At 38.5% G+C, this 14,976-nt stretch overlaps 3 protein-coding genes across 4 annotated transcripts; 1 reads left to right on the forward strand and 2 right to left on the reverse strand.

Annotated features, from left to right (window-relative positions):
- Window positions 1–2,868: 2,868 nt before the first annotated feature.
- LOC131022737 (putative pentatricopeptide repeat-containing protein At1g02420) lies at window positions 2,869–4,992 on the reverse strand. Its single transcript, XM_057952257.1, has one exon. The coding sequence runs from the start codon at window positions 4,565–4,567 to the stop codon at window positions 3,053–3,055; it is 1,515 nt and encodes a 504-aa protein (XP_057808240.1). The 5' UTR covers window positions 4,568–4,992; the 3' UTR covers window positions 2,869–3,052.
- A 319-nt stretch (window positions 4,993–5,311) lies between these two features.
- On the reverse strand, window positions 5,312–9,284 carry LOC131022745 (uncharacterized). 2 transcript variants are annotated; one of them, XM_057952275.1, is made up of 10 exons: window positions 9,148–9,284; window positions 8,824–9,056; window positions 8,512–8,716; window positions 7,840–7,930; window positions 7,604–7,749; window positions 6,782–7,025; window positions 6,585–6,689; window positions 6,327–6,509; window positions 6,038–6,242; window positions 5,312–5,956 (listed from the first exon to the last, which is right to left on the reverse strand). In XM_057952275.1, the coding sequence occupies exons 2-10, from the start codon at window positions 9,038–9,040 to the stop codon at window positions 5,469–5,471; spliced, it is 1,884 nt and encodes a 627-aa protein (XP_057808258.1). In that variant the 5' UTR covers window positions 9,041–9,056; window positions 9,148–9,284; the 3' UTR covers window positions 5,312–5,468. The 2 variants fall into 2 exon arrangements, with proteins under 2 accessions (XP_057808258.1, XP_057808251.1); XM_057952268.1 differs by having other exon boundaries at window positions 9,161–9,283.
- A 1,197-nt stretch (window positions 9,285–10,481) lies between these two features.
- Window positions 10,482–11,711, forward strand: LOC131007139 (uncharacterized). Its single transcript, XM_057934299.1, has 2 exons — window positions 10,482–11,409; window positions 11,509–11,711. Exons 1-2 carry the CDS (start codon window positions 10,482–10,484, stop codon window positions 11,709–11,711), a joined length of 1,131 nt encoding a protein of 376 aa, XP_057790282.1.
- The last annotated feature ends 3,265 nt before the right edge of the window (window positions 11,712–14,976 follow it).

Raw genomic sequence — 14,976 nt, forward strand, 5'->3', positions numbered from 1 at the left:
GAATTATTGGAATGACCCAACTTTTTGAAGTGCAAATCTAATTCCCTAAAATCACTTTGAGAAAGCTCTTAATCATCATTGCATGAAAATCCCAACTCATCAAAGTTAACACGATTCCGACAATCCCAGATTTTCCACAGTAAATTAATGACACCCCCCTCCTACCCGCCTTCCAAAAAGCGTTGATTAAAGAACTGAACTCCGAAGACCAAGCCGTAACAAGCAGCTATGAATATCCACGCATTGCATTAAACCCCCCTTTTTGAAACCAATCTAAGAACTCACCCCCATATTGGCTTAATCACATCGCTGTCCCAAAACAAATGAGAGATAGATTGTTCAGCATGTCCACAAGCACACAACGATTGGGACCCTGTAAACCTCGACGGATAAGACCATCAACAGTCGGCAAACATTGATGAATAATACGCCAGCACACAAGCGAACGCCGTTCATGTATAAAGCGTTCTCAAATCCACTTCCCCCACGAAACTTTAGGAAAATCCTGGCTTGTATGTGTATACGCCGTGGCAGACGTCACCTCACCACTAACCGAATGTTTCCATAACGCGTATCCTCATCACCACCCACAGGAAGCAATAAAATATCAATAACAACATCAGGATAAGTGATAATAAAATCTTCAGTGAAGTGCCAGATACCATCAAAAAAATACTCATCCACGGCCTATGTCAAAAAAAATCAAACATGAAGTGAGGAACCTGCAGCTTGTCTGTCAATCTATACCCAAGCCAATCATCACACCAGAACATCGTGCCAGCTCCCGAACCAATATACGAATATGAATCATCAACCAACTGATTCACATGATCACGCACGCTCGTCCAAACAGGAGAAGATCCTATATTATACTTAGCATAATCAAAAGAATTGAGATACCTCGTGCTTAAATTATTTTTTGTATATTTTATAAAGTTCATACCATTTTTATAAATGACTTTAAAGTTCGGATCATTTTTACAAATGACTTCAAAGTTCACGTTATCTTTTGGTACTATTTTTTAAAAATTCATGTCATTTTTACAAATGACTCCAAAGTTCAGCCAATTTTTACAAATGACCCTAAGTTCATGTCATTTTTCATATTTTTTAAAGTTTGAGCTATTTTACAAATCACTTCAAAGTTCAGATTATGTTTTTGTAATTTTTAAGTTTTGGGCCACATTCACAAATGATTCTAAAATTCGAGCCATAACTACAATTAACCCTTACAAATCGTAATTTTAACTTGTACGGGCATTGGTTTTTCGCATCCACATGTGGCCGTTAGTTTTTTTTTTTTTTTTCTTAAGTATCCAGGTACGATTATTGGTTTTTAATTTCATTGGTGTTGATTTCTTGTTGCCAAGATTGATATAAATAAGCAGTTCAAATTTTATCTGCTTAGGGATTTCAAAAGCAGAAATCCATGTACGAATTCAGATGGACAACATCGATCTCAAGGTAATTTTACGAGTTGAAATCACCAATTTAACCTTTAAAAAAAGGGAAAATTACACCTAAATACACAAACTTTGCCAAAAATTCATATTTGACACGAAATTAGAATTTTACATTTTAATACACCAACTTTTGTTGTTGTCCAAATTTGACACGACTTAATTCTTAAAAATTCAAAAAACAACCCATTTTTGTAAATAATTATACAAAGACCCACTTATGTTATAATTTGGGACATTTAAACCAAAACAAGATATTTCCTTATGATGTTTTCTTTTAATCTTTGATCCGCGCCTAAAATGGTTTAAAAGAAAACATCATAAGAAAATATCTTGTTTTGGTTTAAATGTCCCAAATAATAACATAAGTGGGTCTTTGTATAATTATTTACAAAAGGGGTTGTTTTTTGAATTTTTAAGAATTAAGTCGTATCAAATTTGGACAACAACGAAAGTTGATGTATTAAAATCCTAACTTCGCGTCAAATATGAATTTTTGACAAAGTTTGTGTATTTTCACGCAATTATCCATTAAAAAAAAAAACAAACCACTTTTGATAAATTATTGCAAGTGTAGCGACATGTGGGAGTATATGTCAACTTTTCTGTTTCAAGATACTATACGGGTATGCCTCTTTTGCTATAAATGAAAAAGTGGATTTATTATTACAATAATTCATTTATCAAAAAAATATATTACAATAATTCATAAAATGTATAGAAATCCGAAAACTCAATCTGTACTAATTTATTTGCATATGGTGATTGATCTATTGTTTGTTGTGTCAGGTGCATATGTGGATAAAGGCTTGCCATATTGGAGTTGAGGAGCAAAGAGCAAACAATAGACATTATTGCTAGGGAGCTCATCAACATTGGGAAAACCATTTTTGAAAAAGGTAGATATATATTTGCTGTTGTTTTGATATGCAACACAAATTTGAATTGTGATTTTGTTACACAGTTTGGAAGGTATTAGAAATACATTATGTGGAGTTTTTCAAAAATTACTATAGATGGATGAAATGAAAAGGCAGATGCAGTTGAAGGCACAGAACGACACTGATGCCTCCTAATTTATTAAAACAATCATGTTTTTATGATTTTACTACTATGGACTATGGTGTTAGACCAATACTTATCTAATAGTATGTCTCTTTTTTTCACCTTCTCTTTTCCCTTCTTCATTTCTTGTTTATATGTTTGATGCTGATTGATTCTGCTTACTTGCTTTTATTAGTATTTTATTTTGATATATTATGCTATCAGAAGAATGTGTATTTTTACAATTTACAGATCTAGTATTCATGCGCACTTACAAAGAGAACCCAAATTCCAATTTCAATCTTGTTAAACAAGGACAATAATGACAACACTCTTCCTAAGTAAATCTGAAGATAAACATAAATAGTTGAATTATTCACATTTTCTATATATTTTGTCAAATCGTTGTTTGCTAGATAATATTAAAGCAATTAAGAAGTGCATGTTTTGTTGCCATGAACCAAGTAGTTATACACTCTGAAAAGTAAAAACCACCTCCCACAATGCAAGTCTCTTGTTTGATTTCAAGAACACAACGTACATCTCTTTCAGATCATCGTGCCAGAGACGGGCCTATCTAGCTCGTCTGCATAGCTCCTGCGCGTCTGGATTGCAGGACCAAACGCAGACATCTTCTCCGACAGATTCGCAAGAGCATCATCCCTTTTAGCCAGCTCCATGAGCACTTTGATCCTCCTAAAAGATACTTGGCTGGGCTTCTGCCCCTTCTCCAACATCTGCAAGAAACACCTCTCCGCCTCCTCCAGCCTCCCCACGTCACAGAGCAAATCGAGCAGCACATCCGACACCAAAATGTAGGATCCGAATCCCTTCTCAACCATGTCACCCCACAGCTCAAGGGCCAAATCCACATTCTCCTGCCTCTTCATCAACCTGATCAAGAACATACACGACTGCGTGTTGGGCAAGCACCCCATCCCCTTCATCCTCTGGTACAACCCCCATGAGCTCCTCAAATCATTCGCCCAATACAATGACCTTAAGATGACATTAAAAGTCGTGGCATTAGGGCTCAACCCCTTCTCCACCATCTCCTCCATCAAGGCATAGGCGTCCCCTAATCTCTTTGCTATGCAGAAGTTCCTGATCACAGCATTGTAAGCTGCAACATCGGGGTAGCAACCATACTCCCTCATCTCCTTCAACACCTCCCTCGCCTTATCCGGCTGCCCGACTAATCCTAGCCCTCCGATCAAAGATGTGTATGTGATCACATCCAAATCAATGCCCTCATCCCTCATCCTACCAACCAACTCATACGCCTTCTGCAGCTCCCTCCCCTTACAAAACACATCCACAAGGCAATTATAAGACACTAAATCGGGCTCGACTCCCATCTCCTTCATCTCACCAAAGAACGCCTCTGCCTCCTCAGATGATTTCCAACCAGCCAACAAGATATTAAACGTGTGCAAATTAGGCCTAAATTCATGCTTCAATGAATGATAAACATTCCTAGCATCACTCATGCTCTTCTCCTGCGACAAAGTCCTAAACAATGCATTGTAACAATTAACATCAAATTTCAAAACAAGTTTTCTAAACTTTTTGAACGATTCAACAGTCTGCCTAACTGAGCAAACCTTAGCTATTCTAGCCAAAACAACCTGCACAGTTCTTGGGGTTATCAAAGATTGATCTTTTCTCTTGGTTTCCAGTAAAAGCTCCCATATTTCTTCGAATTTCCGAGTTCTGCCGAGGACGTAGAGCATGGTGTCGAGGGAATAAGGGGTGTGGAGAAACCCATTTATTCGCGACGTGAATTTGTAGAACTCCAAGGCTGAGAGCGGATTGGAGTGAGAGAAGCGGACCCTCTTGAGAACTTTGTCAATCACGTCATTGGAAAGGGGGATTTGGGAATTTTTAAGGGAGTATTTTAGGGATTTCGGGTCTGAAGGAGTGGTGATTATGCGGAAGATTCTCTCGACGTCGTCGTTTTGGGAGGATAGGGGGTTAGGGATTGAACACAAGTACCTTGTTAATGGCGTCGGAGAGGCGGAGAGAGACAGGCGTTGGAGTCTCCGCGTCACTACACAGTACATTGCTGTTCGGTTCAGGGGGAGAGAGACGGGTGGTGTTAGAGGGAGAATAGGTTTGTTAGGGAGATAGAGGCAGAGCGGCGGCGGCGGCGATAGCCAACGGCCGTTCGCTCGCCGTGAATCGAGGAGAAGATAAAATATTGGGGGGGATGGGGGGAGGGTTTCTTTCAATTTAGGGATTTTCCTTAATTTGGGGTTTCTGAAGAGGCAAGAGAGAGAAGTGAGGGTGCAAGCGGTGGCGGTGACTGGCGAAGTGTCGCCGGATTTTGGCAAAGGGTGGGGCGGCGTCACTTTGTGTGTGTGCGTGTTCTGTGAGATAACAGAGAGAGAGAGAAGAGATGAGTGTCTGTGCTTGTGAGTTGTGAGTTTGTGAGAGAAGAGAGAGAGATAGAGATTTGGGCCTATAATTTTGGGCCTTAGTTTATTTAATACTCTGGGCCATCTTTAATTTATGTTGGGCTTTCCATTCAGTAAATATTTGGGCTGTAGTTAAAGGCTTATAATTTAAACTTTGATTTTGCCTATTTAGTTTAATAAATAATTAGTCTAATAATTTAAATGGAGCTCAATAAAATTTATTTGAAAAATATTGAATAATTATTTTGGAGTTAATAAACTTTATTATTAACAAGTCACATAATAAATGTACTTAAAGAATTTCTTAGAATTCATTCCTGCAAATTCCCTTCGTCCAAAAATAATTCAATTTCTTTGTGTACTCTCTCTAAATCCAACCTTAAAACATAGTTGCAACAATTAATAAATACTCATCATATAGCTCAAAATCCGTAGTACACATAGAAGCAAAAGAACTTGCTAAACTGTAGTTCCCAGCTGAGCCATTTCTCTCTCCACAAATTAAATACACAAAATACAATCCATCAACAATTTACCTCTCTCTCTCTCAACCATGCCTAGTAGGTTGAGTTGTGAGCCCATACCCAAATGGGAAGAGAGGATCATAATGTGCATCTCCCACATTCATGGGCAGCTGATTCACAGACCTGAACCAAGTCCTTGCAAGCTTCCCACTGAACCCATAGTCACCGAACAGCACATCAGCCACCCCCTGTCCCTCGCTCCCCGGCAGCCACGCTGCCACGAGTGCTCCTATCTGCCTCACGTACGGCTCCATCACCACCGGTCGCCCCGACACCACCACCACCACGCACCTCATGGCTCCGCACACGTTCTTGATGGTGCTTGGCCCGGGGTCTGCGATGCTCAGGTTCGTGCTGTCGCCGAACATCTCCGCGTAGGGGACCTCGCCCACCACCACGATGGCGTGGGAGAACCCCCCGCCCTTCACGAACCCAGCATCCGGATTCTCGGAGAAGACTACCTGTGTGGAAGGGTCTACTGTCTTCTTGATGGCAGCTAGGATTGTGGTTCCTGTAAACATCATTACATTACAACAGATTACATTTGTGTCTGTGTGATCAAAACGAAAATGACGTCGTTTTGGCAACATACCGGCTGTGAGGTCGTTGCCGTGCACGCCTTGCCACTCTATAGTCCAGCCTCCACATTGGTATCCCAAGTTATCAGCATGAGTTCCTGCAACTAGGATTTTGGGTGCCTTCTTCGGAAGGGGAAGCAGCCGGTTTCTTGGGTTATCACCATTCTTCAACAGGACGAGCGACTTTCTTACAGCTTCCCGTGCCAGCTCCCTATGTTCCTGTAATGAAGAAAACATGCTTCACTCAAGGCGGCTAAGTTGGAGTGTGCAAGGAAAGAAACAAGACGACCACCAAGGACAAACCTGGCTTCCAAGATGGCTTGATAGGGAGAGATCAGCTAGAGGGTTCTCGAATAGGCCCATCACGAACTTCACCCTAAGTATTCTACGAACAGCATCATCGATCCTGCTCATGGGGATCACGTTGCTTTTCACGAGAGAAGTCAGAGTGTTGATGAACTCTTGGAAATTCTCAGGTACCATAACCTGCGAAAGGTCAAGAAATGTGTAAGCTAGCTAGGCCGTGTCTTTGTTTTCTAGTTTGTGTGATGTAAAACTAACCATGTCAATTCCAGCAAGAACTCCGGCTTCAACAGAGTAAGTGTAGTTCGCGTGGGGTGGGCTTGTGATCCTGTCGATGCCCTGCCAATCTGATATCACAAAGCCCTGCAAATGTGCATCCACAATTGATCAATGGAGATGATTAGATATTCTTTATATCATGATTCTTGAAAAGTGGATGAAATGTCAATATTTACCCGGAATCTCAGTTTGTTCTTGAGGAAGCCGGTGACAAGGTCGCGGTTAGCATGCATCCTTAGGCCATTCCAGCTCGAGTAAGAGACCATGACAGTGGCAACGCCTTTTCTGATAGAATCATAGTAGGCAGGCATGTGGATGCTAAACAGTCCCTTGGAGTCGATGACAGTGTTGTTTTCGTCTAGTCCCCTCGTCGTACCACCATCTCCCACAAAATGCTTTGCACAAGCTGCAACTTTTGTCCTTTGATGAGATGAAAACAAGTTTTGTCAGCTCATCTTGCAAGATAAATAATGAGAATAAGAGATCAGTTAATCAAACATGTTTTTTTCTTTTTTTGCTTTGTTGGTCCTATAAATTTTAAGGCAAACTCAAGTTTTATCAAAAGCTTGATAGGAAAACTATAATAGTCAATCACACATCTAAAACAAGTACAAGATATGCACATAAATCATACAAGCACCACCATAATTGACATTTCAAGCTTCTAGGTGAAGCTGTGAAAATTTGTCGACAAGAAAGTCAAGAAACAAGAAAAAGAAAATAAAAATAATGGGTCACCATAATCATCATGAGAGCCCATTATGTTGTAAGTGTGGATATTGAATGATGAAGGAATTTCAAACATCACATTCGTCTGGGAGTTTTTATGCTAACAAATATTGGCAAGTAATTATGTCACACACATTATTCAATTGAATTGAAAAAGGGAAAAGAACAACTAATATCTTAACATCCCCATGTGAATTAGATGAAAAGTAAACCTACTCTCAAACAGATTTTTGGGGAAATTTTATTTGCAGAAAATAAAGAAAACATACTTTCCAGCAACAAAAGGTATGCCCTTTTTGGAGTTAGCCGGGAGATCACCCTGCAGACCAGGGATGATCTCGGTCATTGCCTGAACGATCTTGTGATCCTCGCTGTAGCTCTCGTAGCAACGGCCCCATCTTGGATCCCGACAGACCTATTAAGTTACAAATGATCACACAGTCAAGAAACACGAAGCAGCTGATCAAAATCAGTGTGAAAGTGTGGGGGTGGAAATCGGGCTTACAGCTATGCAAGGCGCAAAGGCGTATGGAATTCCAGTGGCCCTAACTTCTAGTGCAGTAGCAGCTCCAATCCTCTTCAGAAGTTGTGGATCCCTATTTACGATTTTCACCAATGATTATTGGTGATATTTAGCAACTAAATCTTGAATTATTGGTGATAATAGCAACTAATCCATACAGTTCTATCATGAACAAGGATCCAAGAACTCATATGTTATTCATTTAAGTCTTAAAAGAGTATAACTATGGCATATCAAATAGTTAATTGAAAGTAGTATCACAAATTAATTGTCCATTTTTTTTCATTGAGTGAAAGTGTTTTGAACACTCAAAACTTTCTTAAATTCCTGCCAAAGAGCAATGTCACTAAAATTGAACTTCACTCACTGTTTCAGATAAGACTAAAATGAGATTTCAACTAATATCATAATGTAGTCAAGCAAGTTAAGACAAAATTATTACTTTATGTTGAAATTAGGCAAAGCAAACAAGCTTTTTACAAGAGTGACAAAACACACGCCTAAATTGAAAAGTCACATTCGACAAAATTCCAAAGACTTCAATCAACCACTAAAACACACAATCTCGCATACTAAAGAAAGCCCTTTTCACACACACACACACACACATTGATGCAGATACATACATACAGAGAGTGTTGTATCTATACTTGCCTGGTGACACCAAGCCCAACATTGTGAGGGAAAATGGTGGCTTTGTACACATTGTTGTGGCCATGAACAGCATCAATCCCATAAATCATCGGTATCCCAAGCCTGGTTGAAACAGCCCCCTTTTGAATACCATTCACCAAATTCACCCAATCCGCAGCAGAAGCCTTGGGCGCAGGAACACTTCCTCCACCACTCAACACACTCCCTGCTCAAAACAAATCAAATCTTTTTCAGAAAATTTACACAAATTCCAAAACCCAAAAGAAAAAAAGAAGAGAGAGATCTTGAGGAGAATGAAAATGTATAAATTACCTATGAAATATTGCTTCATTACATCAGGGGAGGCTACTTTCCTTTCGATTTGTGTCATCTGTCCAATCTTCTCTTCAAGAGTCATTCTATTCATCAAATCTTTGATTCTCACATTCAATGGCTGTTTGGGGTCTTTGTATTTGACGTACTCTGCTTCTGCAACAGCTGCCCACAGACACAGAAACACCAAAAACGCCGTCGTTTTGTCCATCGCCATAGCTGCTTTGGAACCTCTGCATCCATGATCAAAACTCACATTAGCATACAAACAAAACCATTAACTACATTAGCTGAAATTGTTCGAATGCTTAAACCTATACTTACAGAAAGCACCTACACTTGCAAGAACACACAGCTTGCAGTGTCTATTGAGAGCTGAACTGTTTCCCAAATTGAAGTGTATATATCTATGCCTATATATAGCATGTCAAGCAGGGTTTTGGGGTGAGGGGTAGAGGGTGGGCTGGGGGGGGGGGGGGGGGGGGTGGGATAGGGGTACTTTTGGAGTTTCAGCCACGCTGCACGTTATGGGTAGAGAACATGATGACCAAGCTAACGTGGTAGAAAATTTGGAAGAAAAACAAATCCAAGATTATTATTTTTAGAACAAAAAAAAAAAAAAAACTGAATATATGAATCCTAGTATTTTTAGAACAAAAAAAAAAAAAACTGAATATATGAATCCTAGTATCCTAGTATCATTTTAAAGCATTGCATAAAATTAGTCTAACACAATTTTTTTAGAAGAGATAATTGTGCTTTTAAATATACTCCAAATAATTTGGGAGTATACAATTTCATCAAATTGACTTTGCACATGAATTAAATAATTTAACTCCAAATACATAACTTTTCAGTTTTTTTTTCACACATATAATAATTGTCCCCGAATAAATGTTGAAGTAGACACATACAATATCTATATAACTTAAATGTTTGATGTACTAAACAAAACAGTTATATGCCTATGTAATTTTAGCTAGTCACTAAGACATTATCCAACTAATTGTAATGATAGTCTACTGAAAATTGAAAGTCATATGATTAGAACAGTTGAACGTTTATTTTAAGTTATACATCCTTCGTTTACGAAAAGATGTCCTAGGGGATGATGGTACAAATTTTAAGAAAACTTGTAATCTCTCCGTCCCATTACAAATGTCTCATTTTTTATAATGTGATGTCTCATTACAAATGTCACATTCTTTTCTTGACAACATATTAGAGCATCCACAGCGGTGGGTGCGATGGCCGGCTCGAACCCGGCCTATCGCACCCACTGCCGTTGCCGCTCCCGGGTGTGAGGGGGGGGGGCGTTCGTTCGCACTCGAGGCTTGTGGGAGCGAAGGCGGGGGCGTGTAAACACGCGCCCCTTTCCGAAATTTAAAAAAAAAATTAATTTTAACGGTCATTTGACCGTTGCCAACGGTCTTCGGCCAATTTTTTTTTTTTTCCTTTTTCACCTATATATATCCCCTTCAATCACAAACACTACATCCACCAATTCTCTTCAACTCCTAAAAAATGTCTTCATCCACCAATTCTTCCAACAATAATTCTTCCTCAAAATCTTCATCCGACGAAGAAGTTCATGTTGATCCCGCACAACTTCCTCCTCTTCCCGATCCTACTCAAGCCCCCGATTTATTTTTTATGAGATGTGCTGTGAATTTATGCAAGTGGCAAGTTCATATCGGTTCGATCCACCTCCACCACGCCCGACGAAAAAGCGGGCAGTGGTTCGTCGTGACCGTGAAGGTGGAGCCGAGCGCCTCCATCGCGATTATTTCGCCGTCGAGCCTGTTTATGGGCCACAATTCTTTCGCCGTCGATTTCGCATGAGCCGGGAGTTGTTTCTACGTATTGTCAATGCGCTAGAAGTCGATCCTTACTTCCAACAACGTCCGGATGCTGTTGGCCGGGTGGGCTTCTCCCCGATCCAGAAGTGCACTACCGCTATTCGACAATTGGCATACGGAAATTCTGCTGATTGTTGTGATGAATATCTCCGTATAGGAGAGTCGACGGCGTTGGAATGCTTGAAGAAATTCTGCAAGGCCGTCGTTCGTATCTTTGGCGGCACGTATTTGAGGCGGCCAACAACTGTCGATGTGCAACGCATCACTACAATGCACGAAGCCCGCCATGGGTTCCCGGGAATGTTGGGGAGCCTAGACTGCATGCATTGGGGATGGAAGAATTGCCCCGTTGCTTGGCACGGCGCCTACACTCGAAGGGATCAAGGCGAGCCAACAATTATATTAGAGGTCGTTGCTTCACAAGATTTATGGATCTGGCATGCATTCTTCGGAGTTGCTGGGTCCAACAACGACATCAACGTGCTCCACCAGTCCACGCTATTCAACGATGTTTTAGCGGGCCATGAAGCGGCTATGCACTTCCTCGCCAACAATTCTCACCACACTCGAGGATACTACTTAACAGACGGCATCTATCCGGACTGGCCGGTGTTCGTGAAGAGCTTCCAGTTTCCGAACGATGAGAAGAAGCGGAGGTTCAAGGTGATGCAAGAAGCTGCAAGGAAGGATGTGGAACGAGCTTTCGGTGTTCTTCAGGCTCGGTGGGGTATAATTAAGGGACCGTCGCGTTTGTGGAGGTCGGAGCAAATGAGTTCGATCATGTTTGCATGCATCATATTGCACAACATGATCATTGAGGAAGAAGGTGGAAATGCAAGAAATTTTGACGGTGACGACGGCGAGGGACCAAGTTCTACTCCTCAAACACAATTCAATTCCAGAGCACCACCGGAGTTCGCCGCCTATTTGGCACGGAATGCAAGCTTGAAGGATGCACGATTGCATGCTCGCCTCCGCGACGATTTGGTTGAGCATATATGGGCACGCTTTGGTCCGGTTGACCCGTAGTTCGACGGCTTTAAATTTTTCGAAAATTGGATGTTTTAAATATTTGTTGTTTTTTTAATTTTATTTGTAATGTTTGGATTTTTAGTTGAATGAATTTTATGTTGTTAAAATTGAAGTTGTTTAATTTAAATTGAAAAAAGAATAAAAGTAAAGAGAAAATGAAATTAAAATCTATTGCACCCGGGTGGGTGCAATACCATTGTGGGAGTGGGTGCAATAGAAGTGGGACTCATTCTATTGCACCCACTATGGGTGCAAGCATTGTGGATGCTCTTATATCTCTATACTTAATATTCAAACAATTTTCAACAACTCATTTTATCTACAAATTACACATTTCTTAATATATGTACCTAAAAGTAATGAGACATTTATAATGGACGGAAGGAGTATTGTTTATTAAGTATTGGAGAAAGGGTCATAGATTAGGAAAAGTGGAAAAAAATAATTAAATTAGTGAGTGTTGAAAATGACCACAAATTAGTGACAAATTATTATTAAAAATAATTTATTATATGTTTTGGTAGACAGATTAAAATAACAAATTATGACATCTTTTTATGAACAGAGGGAATAATTTTTAATTCGTGTGAAAAATCAAAATTCAACTCAAATTTCTACTTATTCTTTTAAAATAATCTATAAAAATTACACACGAACAAATTTATTGAAGCATAGCTAGTACTCCCTCCGTCCACCAAATATATGCCACAATTTCCTTTTTCGTCCATCCACAAAAAATATGTCACATCTATTTTTAGTAGTAGGGTCCACATCATTCCACTCACTTAATTATCAACTTCACTCACATTTTATTAAAATTCATGTCGAAAGTAATGTGGCATATATTTGGTGGACGGATGGAGGAATTTTTTGTCTGTTCTTTTGTCCCGGCACGTAAACATTACACATAGATTATCAACTATTTATCAACCTATTCATACATAAATACCAATATACTCCATCCGTCCCACTAAACATGATCTGGTTTCCTTTTTAGTTTGTCCCACGAAACTTGACATGTTTCTAAAAATTGCAAAAAAATTATCCATTATTCACCTTTTCACTTTTGCATTTACTACACCTAACACACAAAATATCAATTTCTTAATTTTCGTACTGAAAAGAAATGAGTCATGCTTCATGGGACGAATGGATATATTGTTTGCGAATAACAAGAAAACTAGAAATCGTACGTACAGCTCAAAACAATGAACATATTACTAAGAATTTTCATTATTACTCCCTCTCTCCGATTAAAGTTGGCAACATTTCTATTTTGGGTGTCCCACTAAAGTTGGCCACTTTCTAAAAATGGCAAAAGTTTACTTTAATTAAGTCAACAATTACTTATTAATTTGGTCAACAATTGTAGGCCACTTTCTAAAAATACCAAAATTACTTTAATTAAGTCAACAATTACTCACTAATTTGGTCAACAATTGTAGGCCACACTCTATTAAAACATATAACACTCAATTTCTTAATCTCCGTGCCGAAACGAATGTTGCCAACTTTAGTTTGCACCTATTTCACAAAAAAAAAAAATGATTCACGAAAGTGTATTCCTGACATTTGTCAGTCGCATTTTCCGCGTCCCAAGATGAGAAAATAGTTCATTTTCAGACAATTGGGCAGCACTGATTGGTGACTGGGACCCACACGATTGCAACGGATCTTTTTCAACTTAATTGATGTTAATTAACACATTTTTTGAGAACCCTGGTAATTAACTTATTAATTTGTCATTAAATGCTGTTTAGTGTGAAGGTACGTTGTTTATAGAAATAGAGCATATGTTCATCCTCGCCAAATTCAAAAATTGCGGACCGTTGCCAATGAAAACAATGCTATTTGATTTGACTTTTTTAGTGTAATGATGTGTATATATATATAGGATCTAACAATAAAGAATTTTGCCGACAAGAGTTAAATTTAAGCAAAATAAAGACCGAAGATTATATAAATGAATAGTGTGTGTGTGTGGTGGGGGGGGGGGGGGGGGGTTATGATGTTGTAAATTTGTAATTGATTTTAACTTTCTTTAGACTTTTTCTTTTATTCTCTTTAGATATTTGTTAAACATTCATTAGATTAGTAAGCTGATTAATGCCGATCTGAAAAGATAAAGCAAAAAATTAACTAATTGATGCAGTAACTACCACTCATTTTATAATTTTTACACGATTTTATAAACACTGCAATAACATCATCATTCACAACATTTTTTTGGTCATTAAAATTGTATACTTATTTAACTGAATACCATCTGAATCGAAAATATTAATGTTGTGTATATATTATATGTATGTTTAATTAAACTAATAAAATTGATTGATTTATAGGAATGGTTTGAAATTGAAGATTGATCTAATAAGCGAGTATAAGAAATATTTAATTCTAAGTTCAAAAACGCTTTTACGAGATGGAAGTAAGAAGCTTTATAATAATTTACTTTCTAAAAATATGAATCCTTGAAGATGTATGTTCAATAGAAAAATGGTTGGAGGAATGTGATTTCACCGAAGATGATGACTTTTAGATTGAATAATTAAATGAACTTCTAGTTAATAGTTTCTTTTTTCCATATTTTCTTATAACGTGAAGTGTCTTATTGAATATAATTTGTGATTCTATAGACAACGTGGCGATCATCGTCTACCACCAAATAATTTTTACAATCCAAAGTAGTCAAATAATCGCAGGAACATGAAAAAAACAAAGAAATGAATTTAAATAAACAGAAATAAAAATCCAGAGTAGTATCAAATAATCAACAAATAGTACTGATAAATAATTAGTCCCCGGCAACGGCGCCAAAAACTTGTTCGCTAATTTCTTAACACACAGCAAATGTACGGGTGCAATTGTGTACAGTAGCAAGTAAGGTCGTATTCCACAGAGACTAATTAAAATCAATTCATATCCTAGACTATAATCCTCTATCTGGATAACCGAAATTAAGAGTTTTGTTTTTAAAACTAAATAAATAAATAATAGGAAACAAATAAATCAAGCTGCGAAACACAGAAACAAATATGAGAATAATTTGCAAAGCAAAGGTTTCAACAGATTCTCATAACTAACAAGTTCAATTCAATCATCAAGATGATTCCTAAGGCAATCTCAAAGCTAGTCTATACCCACTCTCATGGCATACAAACCGTTGATTACATGCAAGGCTACCGTCTCCGGATCACACTTTTAACATGCAACTCCTAAAAGCTCCTAGGATTAACGCCCTCACAAATATCAATTCCCTTTA

The sequence above is a fragment of the Salvia miltiorrhiza genome, chromosome 1 (genome assembly GCF_028751815.1).
Source record: "Salvia miltiorrhiza cultivar Shanhuang (shh) chromosome 1, IMPLAD_Smil_shh, whole genome shotgun sequence".
NCBI lineage: Eukaryota > Viridiplantae > Streptophyta > Magnoliopsida > Lamiales > Lamiaceae > Salvia > Salvia miltiorrhiza.

Excerpts from the sequence above, each read along its gene's own strand:
- LOC131022737 (XM_057952257.1), bottom strand. The coding sequence starts at position 4,567 with ATGTACTGTGTAGTGACGCGGAGACTCCAACGCCTGTCTCTCTCCGCC.
- LOC131007139 (XM_057934299.1), top strand. The coding sequence starts at position 10,482 with ATGTGCTGTGAATTTATGCAAGTGGCAAGTTCATATCGGTTCGATCCA. Across the intron at positions 11,410-11,508 it reads TGTTCTTCAGGCTCGGTGGG|GTGGAAATGCAAGAAATTTT; the intron begins GTATAATTAAGG and ends TTGAGGAAGAAG.
- LOC131022745 (XM_057952268.1), bottom strand. The coding sequence starts at position 9,249 with ATGCTATATATAGGCATAGATATATACACTTCAATTTGGGAAACAGTT. Across the intron at positions 7,026-7,603 it reads ATACCTTTTGTTGCTGGAAA|GACAAAAGTTGCAGCTTGTG; the intron begins GTATGTTTTCTT and ends ATCTCATCAAAG. Across the intron at positions 6,243-6,326 it reads CAAGCCATCTTGGAAGCCAG|GAACATAGGGAGCTGGCACG; the intron begins GTTTGTCCTTGG and ends TCTTCATTACAG.